General features: G+C 46.8%; 1 protein-coding gene and 1 long non-coding RNA gene across 2 annotated transcripts; both read left to right on the top strand.

The window, feature by feature from the left end:
* Positions 1 to 1,494: 1,494 nt before the first annotated feature.
* On the top strand, positions 1,495 to 25,085 carry C9H12orf76 (chromosome 9 C12orf76 homolog). The gene is made up of 4 exons (XM_009181704.3): positions 1,495 to 1,552; positions 8,406 to 8,649; positions 10,341 to 10,448; positions 23,787 to 25,085. Exons 1-4 carry the CDS (start codon positions 1,495 to 1,497, stop codon positions 23,893 to 23,895), a joined length of 519 nt encoding a protein of 172 aa, XP_009179968.2. The 3' UTR covers positions 23,896 to 25,085.
* LOC110740757 lies at positions 18,129 to 25,085 on the top strand. The gene is made up of 2 exons (XR_002515845.2): positions 18,129 to 19,050; positions 23,634 to 25,085. It is a non-coding gene; the product is annotated as an uncharacterized LOC110740757 (long non-coding RNA).
* Positions 25,086 to 26,307: the final 1,222 nt, after the last annotated feature.

The raw sequence follows: 26,307 nt of genomic DNA, 5'->3' as shown, positions 1-26,307 counted from the left end.
CCACTCACAGCTGCTGCTTCTCCTCTGCCCAGATAGCCTCCACTGTGGCCAACAGTGAGCCTGTGTTGTCATTCATTTGTGGTCCCAGGCTGGCTGTCACCATGGAGATGGTGCTGCTCTACTAGTTCCTGGCTATTAAAAGGGAGCTCCTGTCTGGACACCTGTTTCCCAGTGCATGGCCGCACACCTGTAGGTCTGGACCTCCTCCAGCTGAATAGAAGTGAGCCCAGCACGGGGGTCAGGGAGGCACCAGACCACCAGACACCAAGAGGAGCAAATCCATCTCAAGCATGGCCCCTCTGCCCCTGATTTTTTTTTTTTCTTTTTTTTTTAGACAGAGTTTTGCTCTTGTTGCCCAGGCTGAAGTGAAATGGCATGATCTCGCCTCACCGCAACCTCTGCCTCCCGGATTCAAGTGATTCTCTTGTTTCAGCCTCCCGAGTAGCTGGGATTACAGGCATGCACCACCACGCCCTGTTAATTTTGTATTTTTGGTAGAGATGGGGTTTCTCCATGTTGGTCAGGCTGGTCTCAAACTCCCGACCTCAGGTGATCTGCCCGCCTTGGCCTCCCAAAGCACTGGGATTACAGGTGTGAGCCACCGTGCCCTGTAGTGTTTTTTTTTTTTTTGTTTCGGAGTCTTGCTCTGTCACCTAGGCTGGAGTGCAGTGGCATGATCTTGGCTCACTGCAACCTCTGCCTCCTGGATTCACATGATTCTGTCTCAGCCTCCCAAGCAGCTAGGACTAAAGGCGTGTGCCACCACACCAGGCTAATTTTTGTAATTTTAGTAGAGATAGGGTTTCGCCATGTTGGCCAGGCTGGTCTTGAACTCCTGGCCTCAAGTGATTTGCCTGCCTCGGCCTCCCAAAATGTGAGCTACCGTGCCTGGCCTGCTCTGACCATCTTCAGGGAAATAGAAACACGAGGTCTGCCACATTCTCATCCCACCCTTGATATCTAGGTGATGTGAGAGCTTGAGGGGGAGGTCAGAAGGTCAGAGATGACCCAGTTCAGGAGGTGACCCCATAGGAGGAGAAGAATCCAGCCACGTGATACACAGGACCAAGAGAACAGTAAATGCAAAGATCTGGAAGCACAAAAGAGAAACAGCAAGGACAGCATGTTCCAGAACCTGGTAAGAAAGGATGGTGGGGCCAGAGCGGAGGGCAGGACAGGGGAAGAGTTGGAATTTGATTTTTTCGGTACCATGGGAAGCTACTGAAAAGTATTATGCAGAGAAGTGAAACCATCTGACTCATGTTTCTAGAAGCTCTCATGGACCATTGTGCAGAGCATAGAGTGTGGTGGGACCAGAATAATGGTGAGGGACCAGTGAGAAGGCTGCTAGAGTCACCAGATGCAAGGAGATGGAGACTTGGGCTGGAATGGGATGGTGAAGCCTATGTGGACAAAGCTGGGATGTGTTTTGAGGCAGAACTGATGGATTTGCTAGGAGGTGAAGGATGGCTCTGGATTCCTAAGGGATTGATGATGCCTTTTACCGACTTGAGGAAGACCGAGGAGAGGTTTGAGGACTACCACAGCACTGGTAAGGAGGTTAGGCAAACGTTGAGGCTGCTGTGAGCTGTGGTCATGCCACTACACCCTAGCCTGGGTGACAGACTGAGATCCTGTCTTAAAATAATTAAAAAAAAAAAAATATATATATATATATATAGCCTGGGCACGGTGGCTCACTCCAGTAATCCCAGCACTTTGAGAGACCAAGGCAGGCAGATCACCTGAGGTCAGGAGTTCGAGACCAGCCTGGTCAATATCGCAAAACCGTGTCTCTACTAAAAATACAAAAATTAGCTGGGAGTGGTGGCAGGCACCTGTAATCCCAGCTGCTCAGGAGGCTGAGGCACAAGAATTGCTTGAATCCAGGAGGCGGATGTTGCAGCGAGCCGAGATTGTACCACTGCACTCCAGCCTGGGTAATACAGCGAGACTTAGTCTCAAAAAAAAAAAAAAGTATATATACACGTATATGTATACATACATACATATATATAATGAAAATAATAAATAAATAAAGGATCTCAGGCAATAAATTAAAACACCTGCCTACTACCATCCATCTTCATCCCTTTGTTCATATCTAACACTAAAACACCTAAATAGCTGGAAGCACATCATCTCAAAAGATAAGCATTTTTTTTTTGTTTTTTTTTTTTGTTTTTTTATTGAGACGGAGTCTCGCTCTGTCACCCAGGCTGGAGTGCAGTGGCCGGATCTCAGCTCACTGCAAGCTCCGCCTCCCAGGTTTATGCCATTCTCCTGCCTCAGCCTCCCGAGTAGCTGGGACTACAGGCGCCCGCCACCTCGCCCGGCTGGTTTTTTGTATTTTTTTTAGTAAAGACGGGGTTTCACCGTGTTAGCCAGGATGGTCTCGATCCCCTGACCTCATGATCCGCCTGTCTCGGCCTCCCAAAGTGCTGGGATTACAGGCTTGAGCCACCGTGCCCGGCCAGCATGGTTTTTTCAAATGAATGGCTGTAGCCTTATGAAAAGCTGCCTTGCTATCTGGTTTTCTTGTTTTGAGGGGAAAGGATGGAGGCTTCTCTCCTGCACCCACAGGCCACTGGGGATACTGCCCCAGCCCAGCCTCCCATCTTGCACTGGAGCCTCTCAGCCCTCCTGCGTGGGTAGCACAGTGTTGAGAAGAGGAAGGAGCAGTTTGTCTGGCTTCTTCACAGGCCTGCAACTGGCGTGTACAGTGGCCGAGAAGGCGGGGCCAAGGTGGGGCTGGGGAAGCTAGCCGGGGCGAGATCATGGAGCACCTTGAGGTACATCTGGGGGGCACTGAGAAAGCATGGAGAGCTGTCCTCCCAACCCCCAGCATCTTAGTAGAAAATATTGAAACATACAGAAAACATGAAGAGTTTTATACTATTTTCATTTTAGAGACATTATTTTGCTTGAAATATAACAGCTACTGAGTGCTGCTGAGGTCTTAGCACGTGCTGGGTTCCATTCTTAGCATGTAACATGTATTGGCCTATTTGATCCTCCTACATATAATCCTATAGTATTGGTTGTTGGAGTGGTTGATCATGACCTGAATGGCCACAACATGTTTGGGGAACCATCTGTGTTATGAGTTCCACTCCCTAATACATGTCACAACTGAATGTCCTATTTTCCCTTGTGGCTAGGACACAGCATGAGACCCAGGCTTTCCAAACATATGCCCCAGGCAATACTTCCATACACAAGGAATAACATGGGATGCTGGGTATGAGCAGAATTCAAATTCAGGAATAGAGGGAAGTGTTGCCCTTTGACCCATACAATAGAGGATCCCATTCCCTGGACCCCATGCCTTAGAGGGCCCCACTCTGTTCCTCTACAAACTGCTAGCCCCCTATGGAATGAGGATTTCTGAGGCTGTATGAGTTTCTATTTGTTACACAGCAGTGCAAACTAACACAGTCCCACAGGCCTAAATCAAGGCATCAGTGGGCCGAGTTCCTGTCTGGAGACTCTGGGGAAAATTGACTTCCAAGCTCCTTTTTTTTTTTTTTTTTGAGACAGAGTCTTGCTGTGTTGCCCAGGCTGGACTGCAGTGGCGTGATCTTGGCTCACAGCAACCTCTGCCTTGTGGGTTCAAGCAATTCTCCTGTCTCAGCCTCCCAAGTAGCTGGGATTATAGGCACCTGTCATCATGCCCGCCTAATACTTGGGAGCCTGGGGCTGGAGAATCGCTTGAACCTGGGAGGCAGACATTGCAGTGAACTGAGATCACACCATTGCACTCCAGCTTGGGCAACAAGAGCAAAACTCGGTCTAAATAAATAAATAAATAAATAAATCCCCCACCAGGCATGGTGGCTCATACCTATAATCCCAGCACTTTGGGAGGCCAAGGCGGGTGGATCACCTGAGGTCCAGAGTTTGAGACCAGCCTGACCAGCATGGTGAAATCCCATCTCTACTAAAAAAAAAAAAAATACAAAAATTAGCCAGGCGTACTGGTAGGCACCTATAATCCCAGCTACTCGGAGGCTGAGGCAGAAAAATCACTTGACCCCGGGAGGCAGAAGTTGCCGAGATTGCCCCACTGCACTCCACCCTGGGTGATGAGAGCAAAACTTCGTCTCAAAACAATAAAAAATAAATAAAAATATTGAGACAATTTAAAAAATTTAAAAAGCGGGGGGCTGGGTGCAGTGGCTCATGCCTGTAACCCCAGCACTTTGGGAGGCTGAGGCAGCTGGATCACTTGAGGTCAGGAGTTCAAGATCAGCCTGGCCAACATGGTGAAGCCCTGTCTCTACTAAAAATACAAAAATTAGCCAGGCGTGGTGGTGGGTGCATGTAATCCCAGCTACTCGGGCGCCTGAGGCAGAAGAATCACTTGAACCTGGGAGGCAGAGGTTGCAGTGAGCTGAGATCATACTGCTGCACTCCAGCCTGGGCAGCACAGCGAGACTCTGTCTCAAAAACAAAAAATCTCTTTATTCAGCCAGGTGCAGGGGTTCACCCCTGTAATCCCAGCACTTTGGGAGGCTGAGATGGGAGGACTGCTTGAACCCAGGAGTTTGAGACCAATTGAGACCAGCTGAGCAACAAAGTGAGATTCCATCTCTAAAAAAAAAAAAAAAAAAAAAAAATTGGCATGGTGATGCAGGCCTGTAGTTCCAACTACTGGGGAGACTGAGGTTGGAGGATCACTTGATCTTGGGAGGTTGAGGCTGCAGTGAGCCATGTTTGTGCCACTGAACTCCAGCCCAGGCAACAGAGTGAGACCCTATCTCAAAAAAAAATCTCTTTTTTTCTATATTTTTTCTCAACTTTATTGAGGTATAACTTACATGTCATAAAACCACCCAATTTAAATACACATTTCAATGACTTTTAGTAAATTTACCAAGTTGTGCAACCATCACCATGATCCAGTTTTAGAACATTTCATCAGCCCAGTAAGAGCCCTCATACCCATCAACAGTCACTCCACGCTCCCACTCTCTCCCCATGGTTCTCAACCCAGGCAACCATGAATCTACTCCATGCCTCTGTAGATGTGTCTTTCCTGGACAATCTTTCTTCTTAAACTCAGCAGAGTAAATTCTGTTGTTTAAAACTAGAAACCCTGTCCAATAGAATACTAGTATCCTCTTTTTTGGGAGACGGAGTCTCACTCAATCACCCAGGTTGGAGTGGAGTGGCACGATCTCAGCTCACTGCAACCTCTGCTTCCTGAGTTCAAACAATTCTCCTACCTCAGCTTCCTAAGTAGCTGGGATTACAAGCGTGCGTGACCACGCCCAGCTAATTTTTGTAGTTTTAGTAGAGATGGGGTCTTACCACGTTGGCCAAACTGGTCTCGAACTCCTGACTTCAAATGATCCACCCGCCTCGGCCTCCCAAAGTGCTGGGATTACAGGCATGAGCCACCACGCCTGGCCCTAATATACTCTTATTACAGAAGAAGAAACAATGACTCAGAAAGGTTAAGTCACTTGTCCAAGATCTTATAGCCGGTAAGTGGTAGAGCTGAGATTGAACCTAAGCATCTCACACCATAGTCCATGCTCTCATTAAAGTATGCAGTGTAGGCCAGGAGTGATGGCTCACACACATAATCCCAGCACTTTGGGAGGCTGAGGCGGGTGGATCACGAGGTCAGGAGTTCAAGACCAGCCTGGCCAAGATAGTGAAACCCCGTTTCTACTAAAAACTACAAAAATTAGCTAAGCATGGTGGAAGGTGCCTGTAATCCCAGCTACTTGGGAGGCTGAGGCAGGAGAATCACTTGAACCCAGGCAGCAGAGGTTGCGGTGAACTGAGATCTTGCCACTGCACTCCAGCCTGGGTGACAGAGTAAGACTCTGTTTCAAGAAAAAAAAAGTATGCAGTGTGCAGTATAGAGAGTGGAGGGGACAGGGTGAGACTGGAGGAAAGGAGACCATTTAGGAGACTATTGGGTTGTCCAGATAGGAAAGCTGATGGTGACCTGGACTGAGGAGGTAATAGAGGCAGAGGAGAGAAGTAGATGACTTTGAGCAATATTACAAAGGTAAAACAGTAGGATTTGGCAACTGAATGGGTGAGGGGGAAAGAGGGAGAGAATGAGTCAAGGATTGTGCCATGTTTCGGCTTGGACAACTGATGGATGCTGGAATAACTTGCTGGGATAGGAAATGCAGGAGAAAGGGCCAATTTGGGGTGGAAGATGAGGTCAGAACTGAAGGCATTGAGTTTGAGGTGTCCATGGAACATACACATGTAGATGTTGAATAGGTGGTTGGATATATGAATCTGGAGCTGAGATGTAGGTTTCTTTTTTTTTTTTTTGAGACAGATTCTCACTCTGTCACCAGGCTGTAGTCCAGTCATGCGATCTTGGCTCACTGTCTGCCTCCCGGGCTCAAGTGATTCTCCTGCCTCAGCCTCCCCAGTAGCTGGGATTACAGGCGCCCACCACCACACCCAGCTAATTTTTGTAATTTTAGTAGAGATGGGGTTTCACCATGTTGGGCAGGCTGGTCTCGAACTCCTGGCCTCAGGTGATCCTCCCACCTCAGCCTCCCAAAGTGCTGGGATTTCAGGCGTGAACCACTGCGCCCGGCCTGAGATGTAGGTTTCTATATCACCAGCATATAGATGTGAACTAGAACCATGGAAGAAGCTGCAACTCACCAGCAAGATAAGAAGTAGATGAGAAAGCAAGAGGGCCGAGAACTGACCCCAGAGAAGTGCTAACCTTTAAAGGGTGGGAGTGCCGAACCCAAAGGATTCTGAGAAGGCGTAGCCACAGAGATCCAATGAAAGTCAGGCAAAGGTGGATTCCTGCAAGCTCAGGGAAGGAGGTGAGGGAGGTGGGGCATGGTCACAGTGTCAACTGGTGCTGAGAGTTCCAGGAAGATCAGGTCTGAGGTGTGTCTATTGGATTTAGTGACAATGACGTTGTTGTTTACTTGGCTTTAGAGAAGGGATGGGGGTGGGAGCCAGACTGGAGTGGGCGGAGGAGTGAATGGACATGCAGAAATGGATATGATGACTCACTCTTTCAGGGGACTTGGCTATAAAGAAGAGAGGCATAGAGTGGTGGTAGGAGAATGTGGGGTTGAAGGAGGGTATTTTGGAGACAGAGTTTCACTCTTGTTGCCCAGGCTGGAGTGTAATGGGGTGATCTTGGCTCACCGCAACCTCTGCCTCTGAGGTTTAAGCGATTCTCCTGCCTCAGCCTTCTGAGTAGCTGGGAATACAGGCATGCGCCACCATGCCTGGCTAATTTTGTATTTTTAGTAGAGAAATGATGTTTAAGTGCAGATGGAAAGGGGACAGGAGAGAAAGGGAAGTTGATGTGGTAAATGAAAATGATCTTCATCATCTTCCTCACCACCACCAGCAGCAACCACAAGGAAAGCGTGTTCTGCTCTGGGACTGCCCTGTTACTTTTCTTCCTGAGAAAATGAGCTAAAATCTATCCCCCTGTAACTTTCACCTTTGGTTAAAGTTTTGCCTTGTGGGCCGGGCGCGGTGGCTCAAGCCTGTAATCCCAGCACTTTGGGAGGCCGAGATGGGCGGATCACGAGGTCAGGAGATCGAGACCACCCTGGCTAACACGGTGAAACCCCGTCTCTACTAAAAAATACAAAAAACTAGCCGGGCGAGGTGGCGGGCGCCTGTAGTCCCAGCTACTCGGGAGGCTGAGGCAGGAGAATGGCGGGAACCCGGGAGGCGGAGCTTGCAGTGAGCTGAGATCCGGCCACAGCACTCCAGCCTGGGCGACAGAGCGAGACTCCCTCTCAAAAAAAAAAAAAGTTTTGCCTTGTGTCCCTCTTCAAATGGCTGTACACTGCTACTATGTCTCTCCTCTTCTTCAAACTCACAGCCACCATCCTACAGGCCATGTGCTCCCAGCCTGGTGACCAGACCCTCAACTGTCTCAGCCAAGTTCACACGACTACCCTCTTGTTTGTCAAGCCCCTCTTAAGAGGTGGCGTGCACACTCTTTCTTTGGTGATGGAAGCATGAAATGGTTCAAGCATTTATGATTTGGGAAAATGAACTCAGAAAGAAAATGTGCACAACCTTTGACCCAGAAGTCCTACAGACTTAATGCCTTACGTGTGAGAAGAAGCTTGTGCAGGGATTCCTGGCAACTGAATGTGGGGTGGACACACAGTGAGCACAGTTGTTAGGAGCGCAGCCTGAGTTCATTCTCCCTGAGATCAGGAACAGGACAAGGACGCCCGCTTTCACCGCTGCTGTTCAACATGGTACTGGAAGTTCTAGCCAGAGCAATTAGGCAAGAAAAGCAATAAAAGGCATCCAGATGGCAAAGAATGAAGTCAAACTATCTTTAGTCACAGATGGCACAATCCCATATATGGAGAATCCCGAAAAATTCACAAGAAAACTATTGGATAGAGCTTATTACTAATTCAGTAGAGTTGCAAGGAACAAGATCAACACACAAAAATTAATTTTGTGTGTGTGTGTGTGTGTTTTACACCATCAAGGAACATTTGAAAAGGAAATTGAAAAAATAATTCCATTTACCATAGCATTTAAGAGAGCTGAGGCTGTGGAGCCAGATGGCTGCATTCAGAGCTGGTGCTGCTGTTTACCATGTGGCCTTGGACAAGCTTCTTGCTTCATTCATGCCACAGTTTGTTCAGCTATTAGGTGGAGGTAATACTAGCACCTTCCTTATAGAGTTGGTTTTTGTTTTCGTTTTTTTGGTGGGGAAGAGTAAGGATTGCAAAAGTTAATATATGTCAGCAAAATAGACTTAGAAGAGTGGTTGGCACATGGTAAGGACTATATTAGGGTTACCAAAAATGTTTATAATTGGGAAAATAGAACAAAAGTTCCAGTTAAATATTTATCCCAGAGACTGGCTGGCAAATTATCACAATGTACCTCTCAGCTTGAGCCATATGGAACTGCCTGTATTCTATAGCTATGGCCTACAAAATGGGCAGTTCTTTCTTTCTTTCTTTCTTTTTTGGAGACAGAGTCTCACTCTGTTGCCGAGGCTAAAGTGCAGTGCAGTGGCGTGATCTCAGCTCACTGCACCCTCTGCCTTCTAGGTTCAAGTGATTATGCTGCCTCAGCCTCCCAAGTAACTGGGATTACAGGCATGCACCACCATGACTGGATAATTTTTGCATTTTTAGTAGAGATGGGGTTTCCGCCATGTTGGCCAGCCTGGTCTTGAACTCCTGGCCTCAAGTCATCTGCCTGCCTTGGCGTCCCAAAGTGCTGAGATTACAGGCGTGAGGCACCATGACCTGCCAAAATGGGCAGTTTCATATATTCAATCACTAGGATACTCTTTAGCCACTGAAAATGATTGTGTATCATAGATCTGTCTTTATCACAGATATATATTTACTGTCATAGAAAGAATTAATAATATATTATTGAGTAAAAAGAGCAAGTTACAAAACAGCCTGCAGCCTGGAGTGTGGCCACGTTTGTAACATCAGTATATCTATTTGTGTGTCTAGATGTGGACATAAAGAGATATCTAGAAGACACTCAAAAGTTTCAACAGTGATTGCCTGAGTGATTTGTGCTGGGATCTTATTTTTATTTATTTATTTATTTTTTTTGAGACAGAGTCTTGCTCTGTCACCCAGGCTGGAATTTGCAATGGCATGATCTTGGCTCACTGCAATCCCCGTCTCATGGGTTCAAATGATTCTCCCACCTCAACCTCCCGAGTAGCTGGGATTATAGGCACCCACCACTGCGCCTGGTTAATTTTTGTATTTTTAGTAAAGACAGGGTTTCGCCATGTTGGGCAGGCTGGCCTCAAACTCCTGACCTCAAGTGATCCGCCTGCCTTGGTCTCCCAAAGTGCTGGGATTACAGGCATGAGTCACTGCGCCCAGCTGGGATCTTAATTTATACTTTTTCTTTTTAGCCCTTGATTTTTACCCTGTTAGACTGACTTTAGGAATCTAACCCCCAAAAGTGCAAAAGAATACATTAGTGTTGAAGCCACTAAGTTAGTGGTAATTTGTTACAGAAACTAATATAATTGGGTTTTAACTTGTCTTGGGGGTGCTAGCTCTCCCCCATTTTCTTCTCAGAGCATCTCTTGGGTCCTGAACCCTTGCTGAGCCCCCACTATGGCCTAGTGGACCAGGGATGGACTTGATTAGATTCTCCTCTTGGGATTTTAAATAAGAGAATCAGAGGCTGTGTGCTCAGCTTCTCTGTGCTGCACTGCAGGCACAATGCCTGGCGCCACTGTTCTTTAGGGGTCCATGAAGATGTCTGTTGGCCCTGGGTTAGTCATGAGCTAAGGGATATGAGGGCAGTTCACTTTGAAGGCTCAGCCCTTTGGTGTTACCTTTGCTCTGGAACCTCAGGAGCTGTAAGGGGCAGAAGAACTTTGCTGAAAGGCACATCCTCCCTGCAGAGCTTGAAGAACAATCTAACCATGCTGGCATGGGGCCCATCCCACCTGTGATGCCAGTGTAAGTGTGTGAAAGTCACTCATATTCGGCTGGGCACTTTGGCTCATGCCTGTAATCCCAGCACTTTGGGAGGCTGAGATGGGCGGATCACAAGGTTGGGAGATCAAGACCATCCTGGCTAACACGGTGAAACCCCGTCTCTACTAAAAATACAAAAAATTAGCGCCTGTAGTCCCAGCTACTCGAGAGGCTGAAGCAGGAGAATGACGTGAACCTGGAGGTGGAGCTTGCAGTGAGCTGAGGTCGTGCCACTGCACTCCAGCCTGGGCAACACAGCAAGACTCTGTCTCAATAAAAAAAAAAGAAAAAAGAAAGTCACTCATATTCAGAGCATGTGGATTGGGACTCTGAAGACCGACTTTATGGTGGACACCTTCATCTCCATTTGGTGAGTCCAGTGCAAGCAGCCTGAGAGTTCCATGGGCTCAACCTCACCCTCCATCCTTATTTCCCTGCCACTCCAGGGCTCCTCCTCATCCAGACTTGCCTGTGAGTGAGCCTTGATGAATGTATTAGTCTATTCTCATGCTGCTAATAAAGGCATATCCGAAACTAGGTCATTTATAAAGAAAAGAGGTTTAATGGACTCACAGTTCCACAGGGCTGGGGAGGCCTCACAATCCTGGTGAAAAGTGAAAGGCACGTCTTACATGGTGGCGGGCAATGAGCGAATGAGAGCCAAGCAAAAGGGGAAACCTCTTATAAAACTATCAGATCTCATAAGACTTAGTCACTATCTCCCACCGGGTCCCTCCTACAACATGTGGGAATTATGGGAGCTACAATTCAACATGAGATTTGGGTGGGGACACAGCCAAACCATATCAATGACTTCTCTCCCATTAGTTCTCTTCTACCTCCCAGACTCTTTCCAGCTTTCCTCTTCTTCTTCTTTTTAAGAGACTGGAGTCTTACTGTGTTGCCCTGGCTGGTCTTGAACTCCTGGGCTCAAGGGATCCTCCCACCTCCACCTAATAAGTAGCTGCGACTATAGGCAGGCACCACCACACCCCCGAAATTTACGCATCCTCCCCAACCCAGTAAAATCCTCAGCTTCTTCACACCCCTGTTTAGCTCTAGGCACCAGCAGCTTTGCCTTCTATAGAATGCATAAATTTATAGCCTCTTAGAACAAAAAGGTCGTGGGGATTAGGGAGGCTGAGAGTTCTCTCTTCATTCAAGGATTAAACCTACCACCTGGAGGGGTGATAGGCTTGCCTTAGTCACCAAGCAAGGTCAGGAGAGTATTTCTGGGATGGTCATTAGCACTTTCTTTCCAAAGGGAGGACAGTACAAACTCATTTTCATGATCACAGTATTCCCCTCCTACAGGTAAAGTGTGCAAACTGGCTTTCATTCCCTCTTTTTTTACTTTGATGCAGCACTGAAACTTTTTTTTTTTTTTTTTTTGAGATGGAGTCTGGCTCTGTTGCCCAGGCTGGAGTGCAGTGGCGCAATCTCAGCTCACTGCAATCTCTACCTCTCAGATTCAAACTATTTTCCTGCCTCAGCCTCCCAAGTAGCTGGGATTACAGGTGCATACCACCACCCCGACTAATTTTTGTATTTTTAGTAGAGACAGGGTTTTACCATGTTGGCCAGGCTGGTCTTGAACTCCTGACCTCAAGTGATCAGCCCACCTCAGCCTCCTAAAGTGCTGAGATTACAGGAGTGAGCCACTGCGCCTGGCCTAAAAGATTTTAATTCTTAAAATTTACATGTTCATCATGACACAGAGACATGTTTTCTGTTTAGGAGAGGGCTGGATTCCATTAAGGCTGATGTGTCATATGTTGCACATTCTAGAATGAACATGAGAAATCAGAATTGAGCTTCCCAAATGGTGGGTCACAGTGACCTAGAGTTGTTCCAGGAGAACACTGCAACATCCAACATGAGAAAGTGTTTTATGTACCATGTATGTGTTGGGATGCTGGGCTGAAATGTATTATCAAGCATTATCGTATTTGTCTATGGAATTCTGAAACCACCTTTGCAAAATTGTGACTGAGACAATGAAAGAGATCTAACTTAACTGACTCCATCTTGCTTCTAACCTCCAAGCTGTCCTTGTTCATTCCTGGGCGTAGGCTGAACTAACTTTGGGAGAAAGTTAGTTTATAGTTTAAACAAAGATGGTAACAGCCCTTTCCCAAAGCAGACCTCCTTCTTGCCTGGGGACTAGATTGCCTTTGTAGGACTAATATTAGCCACAAGATTAAAAATTATGGTTTAGGAGTCATGCAACTGGAGGCTACAAGATTCTGACCCTCCCTAAACTGCTCCTAAGATCAGTGCCTGAGATATTTTGCAGACCCTGCACTTGATGGATCAGCTCAATAAACTGACTCATCTGATCTTGTGGTCCCCTCCCAGGAACTGACTCAGCACAAGAAGAGAGCTTCGACTCCCTTTGATTTAATCTCTGACCAATCAGCACTCCTGGCACACTGGCTTACCCCAACCCACCAAGTTGTCCTTAAAAGTTCTGTTCCTGAATGCTAGGGGAGACTGATTTGAGTAATAATAAAACTCGGGTCTCCTGCACAGCTGGCTCTGCGTGAATTACTCTTCCTCTATTGTAATTCCCCTGTCTTGATAAATTGGCTCTGTCTAGGCAGCAGGCAAGGTGAACCCTTTGGGCAGTTACTATTCTATTTAATACCTCTCTCTCTGCCAGGCACGGTGGCTCACACCTGTCATCCCAACACTTCGGAGGCTGAGGTGGGAGGATCACCTGAAGTCAGGAGTTTGAGATCAGCCTGGCCAGCATGGTGAAACCCTGTCTCTACTAAAAATACAAAGTTAGTTGGGTGTGGCAGTGCATGCCTGTAATACCAGCTACTCCTGCTGAGGCAGGAGAATCGCTTGAACCCAGGAGGTGGAGGTTGCAGTGAGCAGAGATAGTGCCACTGCACTCCAGCCTGGGTGACAGGGAGACTCTGTCTCAAAAAAAAAAGCTTCCTCTCATATATGCTGATTAGGTCTCAAATTTGGATCTCCTACCTCTTACCCCAACATCTTTCTTGACAATCTTTCTTTTTAAATAAATGCTATAGAAATATTAAAATGTATTGTGAATAATATAACACCCACATACCACCATCCAATTTAAGAAATAAAGCATTACTAATCCAGTTTTGCTCCCTGCAAATGCATCCTTCTTCTCATTCTCTTTCCTTTCCCTTTATAAACACCCTGCAGCCCGGCACAGTGGCTGCACCTGCAGTCCCACTGTGGGAGGCTGAGACTGGTGGATCTCTTGAGCCCAGGAGTTTGTGGCTGTAGTGTGTTATGATTGCACCTGTGAAATAGCCACTGCATTCCAGCCTCAGCAACATAGCAAGCCTCCATCTCTAAACGAAATCCTGAATTTGACATTTGTCATTCCCTTGTTTTTATATTTCTAAGCACATATATGTCTACATATGTAAAAAAAATACTTAATTTTTACTTTTTTATTGGGGCGAAATTCATATAACACAAAATTAACCACTGTAAACACGAACAATTCAGTGGCATTTCAGAGAGGTGTGCAACCACTACCTCTATCTAGTTCCAGATCATTTTCATCACCCCAAAAGGACACCCCATGCCCATTAGTAGTCACTCACCATTTCTCCCTCCCTGTATCCCCTGCAACCACAAATCTACTGTCTGTCTCTATGGATTTACCTATTCTGGGTATTTCACATAAATGGAGTCATACAATATGTGTGGCCTTTTGTGACTAGCCTCTTTGAGGTAGCAGACATAATGTTTTCAAGGTTCATCGATGTTATAGCAGTATGAGTATTCTGTTCCTTTTTTATGGCTGAATAATATCTCATCTTATTGAATGGATAGACCACATTTTGCCTATGCATTCATCCATAGATGAACATTTGGGTTATGTGAATAGTGCTGCTATGCACATTCATGTATAGGTAGTTGTGAGTACATGATGTTGCTTTGGATTTCTCTAAACTTTATATCACACTGCAGCTTGCTTTGCTTGTTCAATGTTAGGTTATTTCCATGTTGATATGCACAGCTCTAGTTAATTCATTTTCACTGCTCCAAAGCATCCTATTTTAAAAATTATTTTATTACTTTTTTGAGATAGGGTCTTGCTCTATTGCTCAGGCTGGAGTGCAGGGGTGCAATCACAGCCTACCATAGCCTTGACCTCTGGGGCCCAAGCAATCCTCCCACCTTGGCCTCCATCTCTACAGGCATGTGCTACCACACCCAGCTAATTTTTGTATTTTTAGTCAAGACAGGGTTTCTTCCTGTTGTTCAGGCTGGTCTCGAACTCCTGGGCTTGAGCAACTCTCCTGCTTCAGCCTCCCAAAGTGCTGAGATTACAGGCATGAGCCACTGCGCCTGGTCCAAAGCATCCCATTGTATGAATCCAACAATTTATCCATTTATTTGTTTGAGAACATTTAGGTTATTTCTTGCTTTCCCTCTTACAAGCAATGCTGCAGAAGCATTCTTGTCCATAACTCCGGCACATGGACAAGAGTTTCTCTAGGGCACATAGGTAAGAGTTTCATTGCTGGGTCATGGGGAATGCTCTTCTTCAAATGTACTTGCTATTGTCAAATATGAGCTGTCTTTCAGGAGCCTCCCAGTGGTCCTCAGCCCTGGCTATGCATTAGAATCAGCTGGGAACTTTTTTTTTTGTTTTTCCCCAAGATAGGGTCTTGCTCTGTGACCAAGGTTGGAGTGCAGTAGTGCAATCTCGGCTCACTGCAAACTTCGCCTCCCAGGTTCAAGCAATTCTCCTGCCTCAGCCTCCCGAGTAGCTGGGATTACAGGCGCACACCACCACACCTGGCCAATTTTTGTATTTTTAGTAGAGATGGGGTTTCACTATGTTGGTCAGGCTGCTCTCAAACTTCTGGCCTTGAGTGATCCACCCACGTCGGCCTCCCAAGGTGCTGGGATTACTGGCGTGAGCCATTGTGCCCAGTCTCACCTGGGAACTTTTTTTTTTTTTTTTTGAGACGTAGTCTAGCTCTGTAACCAGGCTGGAGTGCAGTGGCACGATAGTGGCTTACTGCAACCCCCACCTCCTGGCTTCAAGCGATTCTCCTGCCTCAGCCTCCTGTGTAGCTGGCATGCACCACCATGCCCCGCTAATTTTTATATTTTTAGTAGAGACGGGGTTTCACCATGTTGGCTAGGATGATCTCGACCTCCTGACCTTGTGATCCGCCCACCTCGGCCTCCCAAAGTGCTGGGATTACAGGCATGAGCCACTGAGCCCAGCCATGAACTTTTAAAATATATATAGGTATCTGGATAACTCCCCAGACTCACGAAATCATAGTCTCCAGGGATGGGACTGCGGAGCTGCAATTTTGAAAGCTCCCTGGGTAGTTACACAGCCAATGTGGAGAACAGCTGGAGCTGAGTCTTGGCCCACTCTGTCTCAGCTTCCCAAGGTCAGCTCATAGAGGGAAGCCATCATCTTAGACTTGCTAATATCACTCAGCAGCAGGGCAGAGAGAAGGGACTAAATAAATAAACTCTGAATGAGTAAACAAAGCATTTAAAACAAACCCTTTAAGCTGGACGTGATGGCGCATGCATGCAATCAATCACAGTAACTATCTCCTACAATTGTGAGGATTAAAGGAGATGATGCATGTAGAACACTTGGCACGTATTAAGTTCCCAATAAAGAGTGGCTCCTGCAGCCTGGTGTGGTGGCTCACACTTGTAACCACAACATTTTGGGAGGCTGATGTGGAGAATCGCTTGAGGCCAGGAGTTCGAGACCAGCCTGGGCAACATAAAGAGACCCCCCCCCCGCCCCCCGGTTCTACAAAAAATAATATAAATTAGCTGGGCATGGTGATACACACCTGTAGTTCCAGCTACTCAGGAGGTTGAGGTGGGAGGATCAACTTGAGCTCAGGAGTTAGAGGCTGTAGTGAGCTATGATTGCACCACTGCACTCCAGCCTGGGCAACAGAGCAAGGCCCTTTCTCTAGAATAAAAAAGGGAGAGAGAGAGTAGCTGCCATTTTCAATGTTATTGATAAAGCAAGTGGGTGTTTCTGAAAATGCACCAGACACAGCCTTAGACTGGAAGGTGCTGATGTGTCACTGAGCCTCCAGACGAAGCTGGTGAACCCACTGGAGTGGGATTTTATGACTGGAGAAACTGTCCTATCTATGAGGGTTCATTTTAGGCAATGTTAAAGAATGGAATTGGGGGCCGGGTGTGGTGGCTCACGCCTGTAATCCCAACACTTTGGAAGGCCAAGGCAGGCAGATCACGAGGTCAGGAGTTCGAGACCAGCGTGGCCAACATGGTGAAACTCTGTCTCTACTAAAAATACAAAAATTAGCCGGGCGTGGTGGTGTGTGCATGTAATCCCAGCTACTCAGAAGGCTGAGGCAGGAGAATCAGTTAAACCTGTGAGGCGGAGCATGCAGTGAGCCGAGATCGCACCACTGTACTCCAGCCTGGGTGACAGAGCAAGACTCCATCTCAAAAAAAAAAAAAAAAAAAAAAAGAGATTGGGGGCAGTAGCTTACCTATAGCAAATGCTCAGTATGTGCCAGATATTGGGCAAAGGAGTTTGCAGACATGTATTATTTTATCCTTACAATTCATGAGGTAGGTATGACTATGCTTTCCATTGTGCAGAGAGGGAAAATGAGTCACACGGAAGCAAGTCATGCAGCAGAGCTAGGATTGGAACAGAAGTGGCCTGCAGAGCCTGCCTCCCAGCCCACTGTGCTATGCCTACCATTGATGCTTTCCTGTGTCTGCCATTTAGCTTTGCCCTGGTGAGTGACAAGCTGTACCAGTGGAAAGAGCCTGCCATCAGTTCTGTGCACAGCAAGGTGAAAAGGATAGCAGAGGTGAAAGAGGAGATCATGGAGAACGGAGTGAAGAAGTTGGTGCACAGTGTCTTTAACATGACAGATTACACCTTCCCTTTGCAGGCGAGCACCTGGTAGTGTTACAGGACCCCAACACCCAAAGTTAGCCATTGGGTCAGGTTTTTGCACTATAGTTCCTTCTGTGGTTGCCAGAAATACGTTACAGGAAAAGGGTCCCGATCCAGACCCCAAGAGAGGGTTCTTGGATCTAATGCAAGAATGAATTTAGGGCAAGTCCGCAGTGCAAAGTGAAAGCAAGTTTATTAAGAAAGTAAAGGAATAAAAGAATGGCTACTCCATAGAGCAGCCCTGAGGGCTGTTGGTTGGACATTTTTATGGTTATTTCTTGATGATATGCTAAACAAGGGGTGGATTATTCATGCTTCCCCCTTTTAGACCATATAGTGTAACTTCCTGATGTTGCCATGACATTTGTAAACTGTCATGGCACTGATGGGAGTGTAGCAGTGAAGAGGACCAGAGGTCATTCTTGTCACCATTTTGGTTTCGGTGGGTTATAGCCAGCTCCTTTACTGCAACCTGTTTTATCAGCAAGGTGTTTATGACCTGTATTTTGTGCTGACGTCCTATGTCATCATGTGACTTAGAATGCCTTAACCATCTGGGAATTCAGACCAATAGGTTTCAGCCTCATTTTACCCAGCTCCTATTTAAGATAGAGTTGCTCTGGTTCACACGCCTCTGACATTTGTATTACACATCCATTGTGAGGTAGATGATACTAATCCCACTACAAATCAAGCCTTCAGGAGGTGAGGCAATGTGTGAGGTGGTAAAGCCTCCAGATTCAAAACTATGCTTGGGTCAAATTCCAGCTCTGCCACTTTGTGTGTGCAGTGTTGGGCCAAACACTTAGCACAGTTCCCTCATATATTCAGCAGTTACTGAATATAATATGCTACTCTTCTAGTCTCTGGGAAGGAGCAGAGAGCAAGAACAAAATCGCTGTGCTCATGGACTTCACATGCTATGGCGGAGCAGGTCCTCAGAAAATCATCAAATGCACATCAAATGTATAAGGTAAATGGTGATGAGTCTAAAGTGAATGGGGGGAATGGAAGAGAACGAAGGTAGGGAGAATGTACATTAAGGGAAAAGGAGGGTTGCAATTTTAGAAAAGGATGTCTGGGCAAGGGCTCCCTGAGAAGGTGGCATTTGTACAACAGAAACACAGTATCTATTTTCCGGGCCTGTAATGAAGGTCTAATAAGAAAATGCATGGATTCGTAAAAAATCTTCAATAGGCCCCAAATGGACCTACAAGACCTCTACCCCAATGGATAAGGGAACGCTAACCATAGCAGAACGGTAATCGCGGCAGAACGTTGGCACAGACGGAAAGTTGATCGGTACGGAAAGTTTGTCCGAGGGAAACATTACTTATTGAGGAACGTTAATCCGGAACAAATCTTGGGCAGAAGCGGAACTTAGACCAGGACGCACAGTTACCATGGCAATGAGGCGCGCCCGAAGGGCGGTGGCAGCGACGCAGAGAGACCTGGGAGGAGACAGAGGCAGGGCTTGCGACGGAAGTGGCCTCTCTGCTTCTGCAGGGCTGGGGAAGATGCTGCGTCCGGCGTTACCGTGGCTGTGCTTTGGCCTCTGCAGCCTCCTGGTCGGGGATGCAGAGGCCCCGAGCCCCGTGGATCCGCTGGAGCGGAGCCGGCCGTACGCGGTGCTGCGCGGGCAGAACCTGGGTGAGCGGTCCTGGAGCTGGCGGGCGGCGGGTAGTGCCCGAGCTTTCACCGCTCCGGGTGCTGGAGCCGGGCTTACGGAGCGGACAGGGGATAGAGTGGGGAGATGGGCGAGGGCGTGGGGTGCAGGTGAGGCCTCTCAGGGGGCCCCGAGACTCCCTCTCCAAAAGCCTGGGGCAGAAGGCCTGAGCTTTACCTCTCAGCAAGTGCTCAGTATGTGCCAGAACTTTCGCCTCCCAGGTTCAAGCAATTCTCCTGCCTCAGCCTGCCGAGTAACTGGGATTATAAGCGCACCCCACTACACTTGGCTAATTTTTGTATTTTTAGTAGAGATGGGGTTTCACTGTGTTGGCCAGGCTGATCTCGAACTCCTGGCCTCGAGTGATCCACCCACCTCGGGTGGATGGATCTCAGTCTGGGTCCTGAGTCTCAGTCTGGGTCCCCTCCTCGCTGGCTGTGTGGGCTCAGGCTCACAACAAGGCACATCATTTACCTCACCCCTCTTCTTTCCCAGAGGAGCCAGTATTTATTGCAAAAATGGTAACAGTTTTTGAGCATTTCCTACATCCCATGTCTTGTGCTACACACTTTGTATACGCGAATTCATTTGAGCCTCACAGTAACTTAATGAGAAATGTACGGTTTACAGCCCTATTTTTTTTTTTCTTTTACCATAGGGTATCCTCTGTCACCCAGGCTGGAGTGCAGTGGTGCTAGACTAGAAATTATAAAAACTACTCCTTTGCCATAGATAGTTTGAGAAATGCTGTCCTAGACAGTTCTGTACAGTAGGTATTTTTTTTTTTTTTTTTGAGACGGAGTTTCACTCTTGTTGCCCAGGCTGGAGTGCAGTGGCACGGTCTTGGCTCACTGCAACCTCCGCCTCCCGGGTTCAAGCAATTCTCCTGCCTCTGTCTCTCCAGTAGCTGGGACCACAGGCGTGAGCCACCACGCCCAGGTAATTTTTGTATTTTTAATAGAGATGGGGTTTCACCATGTTGGCCAGGATGGTCTTGATCTCGTGACCTCATGAATTGCCCACTTCGGCCTCCCAAAGTGCTGGGATTACAGGCGTGAGCCAACACGCCAGGCCTAAAACATTCTTTTAAGGTTCTGCCTGGGGCTGCCATTCAGGCATCTGTCACTGCATGCAAAGTGCAGGGAGAAGTGAAAAGATGGCGAGTGGGAGAATTGATCAGGACCCAAATGCATGGCCACTGTGTACCTAACAACTCATGGTTTTAAGCTCCTTTTTAAATTTTACTTTTATTATTATTTTTTTTGATATGGAGTCTCACTCTGTCGCTCAATCTAGAGTGCAGTGGCGTGATCTTGGCTCATTGCAACCTCCACCTCCTAGGTTCAAGTGATTTCTTGCCTCAGTCTCCCAAGTAGCTGGGATTATAGGCACCCACCACCGTGCCTGGCTAATGTTTGTAATTTTAGTACAGACAGGGTTTCTCCATGTTGGCCAGGCTTGTCTCGAAGTCTTGATCTCAAGTAATCTGCCCATCTCAGCCTCCAAAAGTGCTGGAATTACAGGTGTGAGCTACTGCGCCTGGCATTTTTTATTTTTTAAAGGTAGATTTTCCATCCCCCAATTCCAATCTTCTGCATTCCTGCTTTGGGAGTTTAAATTTTTTTTTTTTTTTTTTTTTTGAGGTAGAGTCTTGCTCTGTCGCCAGGCTTGAGTGCAAGGGCGCGATCTTGGCTCACTGCAACCCCTGACTCCCTGGTTCGGGTGATTCTCCTGCCTCAGCCTCCCGAGTAGCTGGGATTACAGGTGCCCGCCACAATGCCCAGCTAATTTTTGTATATTTAGTAGAGACGGGGTTTCACCGTGTTAGCCAGAGTGGTCTCGATCTCCTGATCTCGTGATCCGCCCGCCTTGGCCTCTCAAAGTGCTGGGATTACAGGCTTGAGCTGCCGCACACGGCTGGGAGTTTTAAATATTTTTTAGAGTGCTTCCAAAATGCGAGATGCAAGAAAATGGTTTATTTAAATAGAATAAGACAACTTTAAGTCCAATTGTAGTCCAAACCATAGAAACTCAGAATTCAGGACTTTTGGAAATTAGAGCAGGTATTCAGTTAACAAGGGCTATTTTAAGACGTGACATTTAGTTCACGTAGGTTGTAGATTTTGTTTGACAAAGATCTTAAAATTACTTCTGGCCTTTGAAGTTATGACATACTGTCTTTGACACCTTCTCCTTCCTTCTTCCCCCTCACTCACCAAAAAAAGATGAGTTTTCTTTTCTTTTTTTTTTTTTTGAGACTGAGTTTTGCTCTTGTTGCCCAGGCTAGAGTGCAGTGGCTTGATCTCGGCTCACTGCAACCTTCGCCTCCTGGGTTCAAGAAATTCTCCTGCCTCACCCTCCCAAATAGCTGGGATTACAGACATGTGCCACCATGCTAGGCTAATTTTGTATTTTTAGTAGAGACAGGGTTTCTTCAGTTCTCCATGTTGGTCAGGCTGGTCTCGAACTCCCGACCTCAGGTGATCTGCTTGCCTTGGTCTCCCAAAGTGCTGGAATTGCAGGCCTGAGCCACCGCACCTGACCTGATTTTTCTGTATAGTCGGTTTTAAAATAATAACTGTTTTAAGTGTGGAGGGTATGTTGGGGGGGGTGTCACAGATACTACAGAGTTACTGATTTGAGTAAAACTATGATCAAATCTTGGTTGGTTTTTTTTTTTTTTTTTTGATGGAGTCTCGCTCTGTCGCCCAGTCTGGAGTGCAATGGTGCAATCTGGGCTCGCTGCAACCTCTGCCTCCAGGATTCAAGCGATTCTCCTGCCTCAGCCTCCTGAGTAGCTGGGATTACAGGTGCCCGCCGCCACGTCCAGCTAATTTTTGTATTTTTAGTAGAGACGGGGTTTCACCATGTTGGCCAGGCTGGTCTCAATCTCCTGTCCTCGTGATCCACCTGCCTTGGCCTCCCAAAGTACTAGGATTACAGGCATGAGCCACCTCGCCTGACTAAATCTTAGTTTTTCAAAGGAACAGTAATGAGACTGAAAAACAACTATGGTTAGGCCCCAGCTGAAACCTGGGATGGGCCCACATCGCTACAGACACACGTCAGTGTACATTTGCTGGTTTTGAATGCTTCCCAAGATCACTGAGATAGTCACAGAAACAAGATTGCATATCACTGCTGCTATTGAATAAACCTCTGAATGGTTGCTGGTTATGCTAGTTTATTTTTTTCTTTTTTGTTATGAAGTAGTTTAAAGCCCAGGTCCTTATCCTGTACCTCCAGGGCTCAACTTGAGTAATCAGTTGTAGTTCCCGTTTCTCACCTGAGCACCTTGAAAATTTCAGTTGTGAAATTTAGTCTTAAAAACAACAGTTCTTTTCTTTTCTTTTTTTTTTTGAGACGGAGTCTCCCTCTATTGCCCATGCTGGAATGCAGTGGCATAGTCTTGGCTCACTGCAACCTCTGCCTCCTGGATTCAAGCGATTCTCCTGCCTCGGTCTCTTGAGTAGCTGGGACTGCAGGCGCACGCCACCATGCCCAGCTAATTTTTTTGTATTTTTAGTAGAGACAGGGTTTCACCATATTGGCCAGGCTGGTCTCCAACTCCTGACCTCGTGATCCGCCTGCCTCGGCCTCCCAAAGTGCTGGGATTACAGGCATGAGCCCCCGTACCCGGCCAAACATAACAGATTTGTGGGTTAGTTGCCTCTTTGCTCATAAGGCCCTGTTGAGACTCATCTTGAGACTGAAATACTTCATTAAGTCTCCAGATTTTTATTAATGGCTTTAAAGGTATAGTTGGGCATCCTGCTCTCTTGCCCCACTATAATCGGACAATTCTCCACACAAAAGCCAGAGGAATCTTTTTTTCCCAACTAAATCAGATGATGTCATTCCTTTGCCTACAACCCCCCAGTGGCTTCTCTTTAAACTTAAAATCCATGTTTCCTTCATGGTCTCCAAGGCCCTGTACAGACCGGCCCCAGCCTTCCTCTCTGGCCTGATTTCCTGCCTCTCTTCCTGCACTCTTTGCCTGGTTGCCTCCCTTCTGTTCACTGAGTGTGTTGAGCTTATACTGGCCTCAAGGCCCTTTCCTAGCTGATCCCTGGGACTGCAGCACGCTCCCTGCAGAGCCTCACTTGTAAGGTCCCAGCTTTTTTTGGTTTTTTTTTTTGAGATGGAGTCTCACTCTGTCTCCCAGTGGCGCAATCTCGGCTCCCTATAACCTCCGCGTCCTGGGTTCAAGCGATTCTCCTGCCTCAGCCTCCTGAGTAGCTGGGACTATAGACACCTGCCACCAGGCCTGGCCAATTTTTGTATTTTCAGTAGAGATGGGGTTTCACCATATTGACCAGGCTGGTCTCGAACTCCTGACCTCAAGTGATCCACCCACCTAGGCCTCCCAAAGTGCTGAGATTACAGACATGAGTCACCACACTCGGCCTGTCTCAGCTTGTGAGTCTCCTCCTCGGATGCTTCCTGACTGTCCTACCTCCTGCTGCCCACCCCGTCTCCATCCCTAGCCCATTACTGTTTTTTTCATGGTATATCAAGATATGTGAAATGCTCTCACCTGTTTGTTTCTCCCTCCCACTATACATAGAGACAACTGGAGAGAGGATCTGTTTACAGCTGTTTGCACAGCACCTGACATAGTGCCTGGCAGCAAGTGGCATTTGATAAATCATTGGCAGTGAGTGGATGAATTGCCTAACCTGGAGCTGCCATTAGGAAGTAACCTGTTTTCCCTTTGCAGTGTTGATGGGAACCATTTTCAGCATCCTGCTGGTGACTGTCATCCTTATGGCATTTTGTGTCTACAAGCCCATTCGGCGTCGGTGACAGCCAGACAAGTTCTTCAATGAGTATTTGGGAATAGGATAAGTTGTGTTGCACACGGGTCAGTGGAGAAGTTGGAATCAAAACTTTCCTACTTGGAAATGACCTTTGGTCTGGACAGTTGGTAAACGCTAAATGAATTAGAAGAAAACATCTACTAGAAATTATTTTTTCCTAACACTGTAGTGCAAATAATTGGCCCCTGAATCTGCTTCTCAGTGTTTCTGACTGTACTTGTTAAAAGTAAGACCTGAAAGCTCCAAAGGTCAGTGTAAAGATGGAGTGTTCATGAGAAAGAAAACATTCACTTTGTGAGTGCCTGTAAGAACCACACTGGAAAGAACTCATCATTAATGCTTGAAAATGTTAATAGAGGGAGACTTACCATGTAGACATTCCCTATTTAAGAACCATTTGGTTACAGTGGGTTAAGAATCACAGATTTTTTTTTTTTTTTTTTTTTTTTTAATCTCACCTGAGTTGGCCTAGAATGCGCTGGTTGCAAAGTGGTGTCAGCTGTGGGGAACTTGGGCCCTCATTCCTTACCTGCATCCGGCCCTGCACTCAGGTGCTCCCCCTGAAGTCAGGGTCACATCAGGTAGACCTGTTACTACATGCACCTTTGGCCTGGAAGGCTCTGGGGTTGGACTGGAAATGTTACTAGGTTGGCCTCTCACAAAAAAGGACCCCATCCTGCTTAAACACATTGATCTCCGTTGCCCTGCATTTGAGTCTGTATAACCCACGGTCTGAAACTTGAGGTAGCTTTCCAGATTTGGAATGTAAAAGGCTCAGCAGGCGCTCTGTTCATCCCTGGGTGGGGAGGGCCCAGCCAGAAGTGCATGTCCACTGTGCCCGCCAGTGTGTGTTTACACAAATTTCATCTCCGCTTTGAAAATGCTGCTATTAGTTTGCACTGTTGGTGAACTGGATTTTTTCCTCCTATTGAAATAATACTTTCATACTTATAAAGCGGTCGTCAATATTTATTTCAAGGTGCTAGATTTAATTTTGTTATTAAATTGAAATGCTTATCTTGTGTTCAAGCACAGCACTGATTTTAACAACCTGCATTTAATGTGAAATAACTGAAGCAGGATACTGTAACTGTTTAACTTAGGGATTTTGTTTGTAATCTTGTAACATTGAGCCATTGAAATGTTCACTGTTCTGTGCTTTTGAGCAAAATGTCAATTAAAATTAAAGTAAAATCCTATATATTGTTTTACTCCACCAATTATTTCCCAAGTGTTTGAAATGTGGGTATGTTTGAATTTGATCTAATCACTTAAAGAAGCTCTGTGAAGTGAAATTTTTTTTTTTTTTCCCGAGATGGAGTTTGGTTCCTATTGCCCAGGCTGGAGTGCAATGGTGTGGTCTCAGCTCACTGCCACCTTCACCTCCCGGGTTCAAGCGATTTTCCTGCCTCAGCCTCCGGAGTAGCTGGGATTATGGGCATGAGCCACCATGCCCGGCTTTTTTGTATTTTAGTAGACATCTGGTTTCACCATGTTGGCCAGGCTGGTCTCAAACTCCTGACCTCAGGTGATCCACCCGCCTCGGCCTCCCAAAGTGCTGGGATTACAGGCATGAGCCACTGCACCTGGCCTAAAGTTGAGATTAGGAAGTCTCCTAGTGTTGCCTGTGATTTAGTGGCTGTGGAGTCATATCAGCATGTTGTGTTTTTTTCCACCTGGACCTCAGGCTTAAACCTATATATTTCTAAACAGAGGTCTAGGTGGTACTTTGAACTCCATCATTCATTGTACCACAGAATCACTGGAAATTTCCATATCCAGTTCATCTTCCTTGATGTCATTTATGGTCAGCAGGAGACTGTGACCAAGCTGGCAGTTGTGACAGTTTCCCTTTCCTGTCATTATTTAGAGCAGACTTCCACTTCCTTGACATGCCACGTTTATGTAGTGTGACAAGCTTGTTTATAGAACCTAAGTTCTAGCAGTGTCTAGAACCTGGTTCCTAGCAGTGTCTAATGTGCAGAAATTGCTCAATTAGTTTCTGGCCGGGCGCGGTGGCTCATGCCTGTAATCCCAGCACTTTGGGAGGCCGAGGCGGGTGGATCACCTCAGGTCAGGGGTTTGAGAGCAGCCTGGCCAACATGGTGAAACCCTGTGTCTATTAAAAATACAAAAAGCTAGGCATGGTGGCACACACCTGTAATCCCACCTTCTCAGGAGGCTGAGGCAGGAGAATTGCTTGAACCCGGGAGGCGGAGGTTGCAGTGAGCCGAGATTACGCCATTGCACTCCAGCCTGGGCAACAAGAGCGAAACTCCGTCTCAGAAAAACAAAAACAAAAACTTTCTGCTGATATTGGGCCACCTAAGCTTAGCTTTTCAGTTTTTAAATAATCCATAGTCATTGCACCCCTTGACCCGAAGGAGTAATGTTTTTCTTCATAGTGTTCATGTAGCTTCA

This window comes from Papio anubis, chromosome 9 (assembly GCF_008728515.1).
Source record: "Papio anubis isolate 15944 chromosome 9, Panubis1.0, whole genome shotgun sequence".
Classification (NCBI taxonomy): Eukaryota; Metazoa; Chordata; class Mammalia; order Primates; family Cercopithecidae; genus Papio; species Papio anubis.
This window is presented reverse-complemented; position numbering and strand designations above follow the sequence as displayed.